General features: G+C 38.9%; 1 protein-coding gene across 1 annotated transcript in view; it reads right to left on the bottom strand.

Moving 5' to 3' along the window:
• Positions 1 to 250: 250 nt before the first annotated feature.
• LOC136873810 (protein VAC14 homolog) overlaps positions 251 to 10,074 on the bottom strand; it is a 108,785-nt gene continuing 98,961 nt past the window's right edge. Inside the window, exon 14 of the mRNA XM_067147062.2 lies at positions 251 to 2,039. Coding sequence (XP_067003163.1) covers positions 1,874 to 2,039 — 166 coding nt within the window. The 3' untranslated portion in view covers positions 251 to 1,873. The remainder of the gene's footprint in view (positions 2,040 to 10,074) is intronic.

Here is a 10,074-nt window from a genome sequence, read left to right as displayed (position 1 = left end):
GCACGGGAACTTCACGTCCCTCAGAAGCCTACGGAGTGAGTGAGTGAGTGAGTGAGTGTGAGTATGTTAGATATTGAGATGTTACCTTGAAAAGCCTATGGTGATGCCTCAGTGTCAGTATTTATGCCCTTGTACTGAGCTGAAGGCTTCACTGAATCAGCAGTTAATTCTCTACATTTGTATGATATCTTCAATAGTATCAATGTTATTCTTTTAAATTATCTAAAGAAAACATTATTCACCTCTGTACTGAATATAAAGTATCTTAAAAAAAAATTCAAACAACTTTCAACTCTTCTCTAATGAATTACATGAACAGTATGGCCATAACCTTCGTTGGATGAAGTAATTTGCTCCTGAATTTTATACTGTGTATTTTCAGTAAATTGAGCATGTTTTGTGGAGTGTTAATATCTTAAAAACAAAACATGGGAGAAACTCCATCACTTCTAACAGATTTTTGAACATGCTCTGGAGATTGTATCCCGACTCGCAATAAAAAATCTTTGTAGAAAATGTTGGCCCTCCCAGTTAATTGTCCTTCTGCTCCCAAGACTGCAGGTTCAACCCCAATGCCAGAGGCACTGCAATTATTGAGCACTTCATTTCATAATGTATGTCATTTGCATGTCCTCTGTCTCTTCCTGTTTTCTTTTGACTCTTGCTTCAATTAAATTCTCTTCAACCATTTTTGAGAAGGGTGTGAAATAATGCTCCATTTTGTCACAATAAATCAGACTTCAACAAAAGCAGTCTAGCCTAAATGGAGGGTTGCTTTATTACTTATAGGCAACATAACTGCTGAAATAATGCAAACTAACCACAATAAAAATAATACAGGTTGAAAGACATTATTTTTTTAAAATTCAAGTAGAAATTTCAGTGTTAAATTATGTTCACAGTTCTACTTTGTAACCCTTCACCAGAACCTTTACAGTATTATAGAGCCAGTTGAAACCAACAGAATGAACATATGCTGTGAAATAACTACAAATTGACATTCTTTGTTTTTATGCCTTTAGCTTCATATAGGCCTGTCAATCATTCCTCCATGACAATGCAATAAGGACACTGAAAAATGACACAGGGCTATACTATTTGACGTGTGGATCATTTGGAGTGTGCAAGGTGTAAGAATTACTGACTAATATTGTCAAAAATAGAAGACATCTCTTCTAGGACAGGTTCCTATGGCTGATATTATTAGGTAATATGGACAGTCAGAGCTAAAATTGACAAATTACTCATAGGTAAAGTCTTACAAGACTGTCAAGGTTGGATTTTCATATGCTATGCAGAATGACAGAAGATTGAGAAATCTGACAGGATAGGAGCTATATTCATTCAAGGCATAGGCACAACACGAAGGTTGTGTTTAGAAGTATCTCTGCATATGGTAATAATGCAGGTGTCCATGCATAACCTTGGTTCATTTTCTTTTGAGAGTGCTTGAATTGTTGAAATTGCCAAATTATCCCATTTAAAATCCCAAACTTTTATAATATGTTTCAGAGTTGTATCACTGACATGAGACATTTAACATACCACTAAGAAGTAGATATTTTCCAACCTACAATTAAGAGTCCATGACAAAAATTGAATACTGTCACATATAACATAACAAAAGGAGAAGTTAAACCTGAGAAAAACAACCTTACTTTCTTTATCAAATGGATATTTTTTAGGGCTTCTTGAAGCGATTATGTGTAAAATAGTTTTTTTGCAGTAAAAACACGTCAGTTCCATGATGATTCACTGAAAAACCCCCAGAGAGAAATGCTACTTGGATCTGAAGCAATGTCCTCCAACCTCCACCAAGGATACAAACCAGAAGCTATATGCAGTCTTTTCTACAATAACACAACAACAATTATTACGTATCAAGGTTTGCCATTCCTTTCTCCAGAATTGCTACTGCCCTACTAGTTTGTTTTTGTAGTTTATGTCTCTCCTGAACTTTAACAAAATGCTGCAATAGTTGGTGAAAGTCAATGTGCTTGTCGAGTTTATTCCGCACATCTTTCGTTGCTCCTGGCTTTCTGCAAAATTAAGAGAAAAAATATATGAGAATCTTGCTGTTAATGACCGACATAAGGAAAAGAAAGTGTTGTTTCTTAAATTAAAAATACACTTTATGAAAATAATATCACTCTAACAAGAACTCTTCAGAATGTCAGTCACCATATCTGAATATGATGTACACGAAATAATTTTGCAAACTACAGTATTTATTATTTTTGTGCATATAAATTATACAGTGTTAGAGGTGATTCTTCTACTGTACTGTGCAGTTGGAAAAAACACAGAAAAAAAAATACTTTCAACATGGGAATACTGTTTAAAAATAAGCAATAATTATTGTTATTATCATTTATCATCATCTCCCCTTATACAGATGCAGGTGGGTAAAGGCAGATACATTTCCTCCTTTCACAACCATTCATCCATTACAGTGTTCTGATCCAAGCACTGTTGCTTTATATTGTTCTTAACTGGGTGTAATCACTGTAATTTCTTCCTCTGCTTGTCCTTCATTCGTAATACCATTGCTTATGTATTCTTTGTTTTTCATTCAGTTGTTTAATAAATCTATAATATCTCAGTTTATTTTTCTCCAGTCAATCACTCCTCTCTTCAATTTTTATTCTTTCCATGTCTTCATTTCTCACTTTCTCTACCACATTTTTCAGTAAATTAATTTCTGTTGCCTGTTTTTGATTTTCAACTTTCTTCATCATTCACCATGTCCTTGCTTTATATTGCATAAGAGATATATACAGTGAGCCTCCATGGCTCAGACGGCAGCGCGTCGGCCTCTCACCGCTGGATACCGTGGTTCAAATCCCGGTCACTCCATGTGAGATTTGTGCTGGACAAAGCGGAGGCGGGACAGGTTTTTCTCCGGTACTCCGGTTTTCCCTGTCATCTTTCATTCCAGCAACACTCTCCATTCTCATTTCATAGCATCTATCAGTCATTAATAAATCACTTTGGGAGTGGCAACCCCATCGTACTAATAGCCTATATCTGCTTCATTCATTCCATTCCTGACCCGGTCAATGACTGGAAAACAGGTTGTAGGTTTTCATTTTCAGATATATACAGTAATATACCTTGTACGTTATTTCTTTAGCATTGCTGTATCCTTGGCTTAATATGTCTACGCCATCTCATTAAATTTTTCTCCATTTCGTGACTTATCTCTTGAACTTTTAATTCTTCCCGTACCGAGCAAGTGGCTGCATAGTTTGGGTCGCGTAACTATCAGCTTGCATTCGGGAGATAGTAGGTTCGAACTCGTCTTATCGATAGCCCTGAATATGGTTTTCCGTGCTTTCCCATGTTCACACCAGGCTGTACCTGCGAGTCTAAAATGACAGTTTAACAAACCTTGCTAAGTACGTTACTCCAAAGCAAACAGATGGAAATTGTCTCTATGTTAACATTAATTTGCACAGTAAAAATTAGAACCAGACTGCTGCCGATTAGTGAGGCGATGAGTATAGTTTTCTGCTTTATTTATGGATAGAAGTTAGCATATAGTGTGAGTCACAGTGGATAACCAGTAATCAAGGCACCGAGCTCGATAGCTGCAGTTGCTTAAGTGCAGCCAGTATCCAGTATTTGGGAAATAGTGGGTTTGAACCCCACTGTCGGCAGCCCTGAAGATGGTTTTCCGTGGTTTCCCATTTTCACACCAAGCAAATGCTGGGACTGTACCTTCCCATTCCTAGCCCTTTCCTGTCCCATGTCGCCATAAGACCTATCTGTGTCAGTGTGACATAAAGCAACTTGCAAAAAATTTGCTTAATTAAGGCCACAGTCACTTCCTTTCCGCTTCTCACCCTTTTCAATCCCATTGTTGCTATAAGATCTACCTCAGAAATTACTACCTCTTATAAGGTGTGTGACTGGCTGTCTGTACACATATCACATGTTCCTGTCATAAGTCAAAGGGATGATTTATCTGTTTTACAAAATGGGGATGGGTTATCGGCTTTCGAGCCAATGGTGGTAGTATTTCTGAAACAGTCTGTGAACTGTTTCCATGTTGATGTGGTGCAAGTGTATTATGAGTGAACAAAAAGCACCATTACGAATAACTGATGTGGAAACTGCAGTACCACGTGCCAACAGCTGAATGTTGGCTACAAAGGTACAAGAGGGTCAACCAACACACTACAGTAGCACAGCTAACCATCAAAATGAACCATGAGGGTACCAGATGTGAGTCTAAACTGACAGTTACATTACTCCAAAGCAAACAGATGGAAATTGTATCTATGTTAACATTAATTTGCACAGTAAAAATTAGAATCAGACTGCTGCCGATTAGTGAGGCAATGAGTATAGTTTTCTGCTTTATTTATGGATAGAAGTTAGCATATAGTGTGAGTCACAGTGGATAACAAACACCATGCAACTACTGTTGGAAGAACTTTTTTTTTGCTAGTGGCTTTACGTTGCACCGACACAGGTAGGTCTTATGGCGACTGTTCCGAGGTATCTGTGGAACAGCAGAGGTGAAAGAAGGTGCGGGGGTGAACAGGTCTCAGGCTGCGAAATTAAAGCTAATTTAAAATTTAACAAGGTTATATTTTCTTTGCAAAATCAAGAAATAATAAGCATGGCAGGTACAGAGTAGCAAGGCAACAAAAGTACAATTACAGTATTTACAGGATTTGGGCTTCGAGCCCCGAACTCACAATACTTGAGCAATTAGCCCAGCTTTACCCCAAAACAAGTTTCAACAGAGGGGCAGAAAACCCCATTCATGCCCAGGAGCACTTGCTCCAAATTACACAGGAAAGTCTCCTCGAGGCACGCAGAACCAAATTTCAAAAGAGCAAACCGCTCTCAACGTTCAAGCCTATAAAAGGCCACACCAAACTCCAACTTCAAGTTGTCCTCTAAGGACATAAACACAGGGGTAAAATACCCAACCTACTGAGGCCTATTAAGAGAGAAAAGGTTAATTACATGGCCTCTAAAATACCAATTTGAGAGGAGGCGATCTGCACTCCTAATACATTTTGTTTAAAACCTAATCTGGCTCTAGGCCGCTAATGCAAGGGCTAATCCCATACTAAAGAGGTGACTTTAGAATGAAACAATTTACATTACGTTAAGGAAGAAACGGTTGAGAAAAAAATAAGTTCACCTCAATGCAATATGAGTGGGAGCTCGAGAGGGTTAAGCACTCTCTATCCCAAAATGCAGCTTAAGAGAGAATAGATACTAAGAGTCTTTACATTTTAGGGAAAGGTTACATGGTGGAAAAGCATCGGACCTGCCCCGAGAGTTAAACTGCTGAGCTAGCAAGAAAAGAAGTTATTAAACGGCCATTACCTGGTTGTTGAACTGCTGCCCGAAGAAAGAGGCGCTTCCCGCCCCCTGCTATGTACTTTACACACCAAAAGATGTTACTGGAGTGGCGCGGAGACCCGAAAATCAGCAGTTTATATACTCTCGCGGAAAGTTCGAGGCGTTTCAGGAATGAGTACACCCGCCCACAATCATTTTATTGGCTAGGGTTAAGCAACATATCCCCTTTGGGGAAGATACACCTGATTGGTTATAAATTAATTAAAGAAATTCGGGATTGGCTAAATTCAAAACAAGGGGAAAGAAAGGGTTAATATTGCCAACTTAAACCATGACTGCAAGAAATTTAACAAAGAACAAACTTATGAATTCAAATTTTCTCCAAAAAACAGTTCTTTCACTTCGCACTAGGGTGCACCATTGTAGTTCTTCAGTAGTGTCCTCTAGAAGAGAAAGTTCACACTTCTTACTACAGGCAAAACAAAAATACATCGAAAACGACCCAGTTCAGAAACTTCAAAATTTCCAAGTAGTGACATCTTCTGAGAAACTTGAAAATTAACACCTTAGATAAAGTTCAGACTTCTTCCAGTAGGGGAGTTTCAACTGGCGCAAAGTTTGAATTAGCGACGTGGAGGTGTACCGCCCGGTACAGCGACGATGGGATAAGAAAGGGCTAGGAGTGGGAAGGAAGTGACCATGGCCTTAATTAAAGTACAGCTCCAGCATTTGCCTGGTGTGAAAATGGGAAACCATGGAAAACCATCTTCAGGGCTGCCGACAGTGGGATTTGAACCTACTATCTCCCAGATGCAAGCTCACAGCTGCGCGCCCCTAACCGCACGGCTAACTTGCCCGGTGTTGGAAGAACATAACCTAGTGGTGGCAGCATTATGGTTTGAAGTGTTCCCTTGGGGCACTTATTGATCTGAAAGGCACCTTCAACCAATTTGGTAATGAATTTATCCTTGTAGATCATGAACAATACACTCTGAGTCTTCCCTGGAGCATATAGGATCTTCCAACAACACAATGCAGTATCTCATATGGCTAGAAATATCTGACGGTGATTGAAAGAGCACAACCGATGCTTTCAAGTACTTCCCTGCCCTCCTAATTCCCCATGCCTGAACCCAATTAAGCATCACAGGTACCACCTTGACCATCATGTTTGCACTACAGGTCCTCCAGCAGTTGTTGGATACTCTGCACATGGCATGGCTCCAGATATCTGTAACAACCTACTAGCTTAGCCACTTTTAGCCTGCCTGCTATTGCGCATGCTGACCATGGCAGTTACTCTAGTAGTTATAATAATATGATACATAATAGGTATCTTGACTACATTTTGTTTCCAACAATGATCTTCTACAAAAACTAAATTTAAAATATAATTATACCAGATAACATTACCTATGAAATCACCATGTCACATGAGACTGTCCTGTATTCATCTCGTAAAGATTATTGATGAATCTGGCAATCAAAGAAATCTGAATCCATTCCATTCACACAAATTTGTCTCCTGGGTCACATAGGAAGGAGGGTTAATGTTCTGTGTAAGGAAACAAGGGGGAAAAAAAAAAATGCACACACAAGTGAATAAATCAATAGCGAAATAAATTGACAAGATGAGAATATAAGATATTTAACATTTTATGACGGAGTTCCGTATTAAATTAAGTTCTTTCTGATACTGTATGAGTCTACAGCAACTTGATATCTGCTTTGATTTTAAAAAAAGAACAAAAAACCTAATCTGCTTTATGTTGCACCAACACAGATAGGACTTTTGGCAACAACGGGATAGGAAAGGGCTAGGAGTGGAAGGAAGCAGCAGTGGCCTTAATTAACCTTTTTGCTGCTAATATTGTGAGCGACTATCTGAACCCTCCGTGCTGAATTATTTAAAAAAAATATAATGCCTCAAAATACATGAAAAATATGAAAATTTTGCAAGATATTTCACATGAACTGGCAAAAAATTTCAGAACAGCTTTCAGTTTTATTTTTTTCACAAAAATTAACAGAAAAAAGTCAGGGTTGTCCATGTGAGCCAAAAATACACTTTCCTATAAAAAATTCTATATTCCTCTTTCACAAGTGCTAAATTCTCACCAAATTGGACAACCCTCTTTCAACAGTTACGAATGTGAGACATTTTAGCTATTTTTCAAATCAGGGTTGTCCATAATAGTCAAAGTACTCACTGGTCATCGCCTTGAATAGATCGGTTATGACTAATCATTTCCTAATAAAAAGCAATCAAAGAACATTTCACTATTACAGTAATGTTAAAAAAATTAAATTTAAGCCAGGGTTGGCCAAAATAAGAAATGTAGTGAAAACAAGAAGTTCTAAAATATCAACTCACCTCATTTACATCGAATTGTTTCATAATTTACAAGAGACACTCCAATGTGCCCGTCTTCAAAACTTCACTAATGTGTGGTATATTTTGAAGCAGGGGTGAACACAGAGGGCTACGTCACATTTGATGCACATGTACTGGGTTTCTCGCCTCTTCTTTTCGCCAGTTGTTGTGTTGGAGCAGACATGGCAGCATCTTGTAGGAAATTTCTTCTTTGGAGTAGGTTGTACAGGGGATGGGAAATGTCTCTCTGTCAGTCTGAATGGTTGGTCACCAGATGTAGGACGTCGTCTTTTACTGGTTTGTCTAGATATGTGGTACTTCTGGATGAGTTCCCTTGTGATCTGTAGCTGAAATCTGCTAGAGATATGTTCTGTCCAGTATTGACATTGAAGAGGGCATGAGAATTTAAAACAGTGATGTCCAGCTGGTGGAAACAGAACTTTCGGTACCATTTCATTGACTTCCGCACAGTCAACAACACAATGGGGTTTCTCTACAGGCAGTCTTGTCTGTCTGTCCGTCTTCACTGTAGGTATCATGTTGTCTGTATGTCGTGTGGTCAACATACAAACTTCCCTACGACTGAACCACCTGATGGCAATCATGTTATCTGTCGCTTTTGATTCAGTTTGTCCTTTGTTCAATTTTGTAGTAAATTTCGGCATACCCCTCCTGTTTCTCCTGATGGTACCACATGTGTTGGTTTTGTTTTTTTGTAGGTGATCTTACAGTTGTGGACTTGAATACCAGTTATCTATCCACAATGTATGGCATTTCTGCAAGTACCTTTCAATTAGCGTCAAGACAACTGTACCTGATACCCCAAATTCACGTTCAGGAATTATTTCTGTAGTTGACTCTGTGTAAACAATAAAATCCAGCACATATCCGGTCTCACAATTGCAGATAACAAATGTCTTTATTCCAAATCTGTGTCTCTTAGATGGGATAAACTGTATGAATGAAAGCCTGCCTTTGAAAAGCGTCAAACTTTCATCAATGCAAATGTTTTCAAACGGGGTAAACGTTTTCTGAACTTGTTTCTGAGATGGTCAATAATAGGCTTTATTTTATACAGCCGGTAACCTTCAGGCTGACTGTTGTTGTCATTGAAATGTAACAACCGCAATAATAAGAGATGCCTTTCGGTAGTTGCAAGGGCGGCAGTCTAGATGATTAACTGATATGGCCTTGTAATAATACTCAACATGGCTTAGCTGTGTTGATACTGCTACACAGCTGAAAGCAACGGGAAACTACAGCCGTAACTAACTCCCGAGGACATGCAGCTCTCTCTGTATGAATGATGTACTGATGATGGCTTCCTCCCGGGTAAAATATTCCAGAGGTAAACTAGTCCCCCATTCGGATCTCCGGGTGGGGACTACACGAGAGGGGGCGATCATCAGGAAGATGGATACTGACATTCTGCAAGTCGGAGCGTGGAATGTTAGAAGTTTGAAACGTTGTGGTAGATTAGAGAATCTGAAAAGGGAGATGGATAGACTAAGATATAGTTGGTATAAGTGAAGTACGTTGGCAGGAAGAACAGGATTTATGGTCAGGCGACTACCGAAGTATCAACACAAAATCAAACAGAGGAAATGCAGGAGTTGCTTTAATAATGAATAAGAAAATAGGGCAGCGGGTAAGTTACTACGACCAGCATAGTGAAAGAATTATTGTCGTCAAGATAGACACCAAACCAATGCCCATCACAATAGTGCAGGTCTATATGCCTACTAACTCAGCGGATGATGAGGAAATTGAAAGAACATATGAAGAGATAGGTTTAATACAATATGTAAAAGGTGACAAGAATCTAATTGTGATGGGAGACTGGAATGCAGATGTAGGCCAAGGAAGAGAAGGTAATACAGTAGGAGAATTCAGATTAGGACAAAGGAACGAAAGAGGAAGTTGGCTGGTTGAATTCTGCACTGATCATAATTTAGTCCTTGCCAATACTTGGTTCAAACACCACAAACGACGGCTTTATACGTGGACGAGACCTAGAGACACTGGAAGGTATCAAATAGACTTCATTATGATTAGGCAGAGATTCAGAAACCAGGTGTTGGATTGCAAAACCTTCCCAGGAGCAGACGTGGACTCTAACCACAACTTGTTGGTCATGAAATGCCATCTGAAGCTGAAGAAATTGAAAAAAGGAAAGAATGCAAAAAGATGGGATCTAGACAATTTGAAAAAAAAAAGAGCGTGAGGGATTGTTTCAAGGAACATGTTGCAAAAGGACTAAATGAAAAGGCTGAAGGAAACACGATAGAGGAAGAGTGGATAGTCATGAAAAATGAAGTCAGCAGGGCTGCTGAAGAAATGTTAGGAAGAAAGAAAAGATCAACTAAGAATCAGTG

Source organism: Anabrus simplex, chromosome 5 (assembly GCF_040414725.1).
Source record: "Anabrus simplex isolate iqAnaSimp1 chromosome 5, ASM4041472v1, whole genome shotgun sequence".
NCBI lineage: Eukaryota > Metazoa > Arthropoda > Insecta > Orthoptera > Tettigoniidae > Anabrus > Anabrus simplex.
This window is presented reverse-complemented; position numbering and strand designations above follow the sequence as displayed.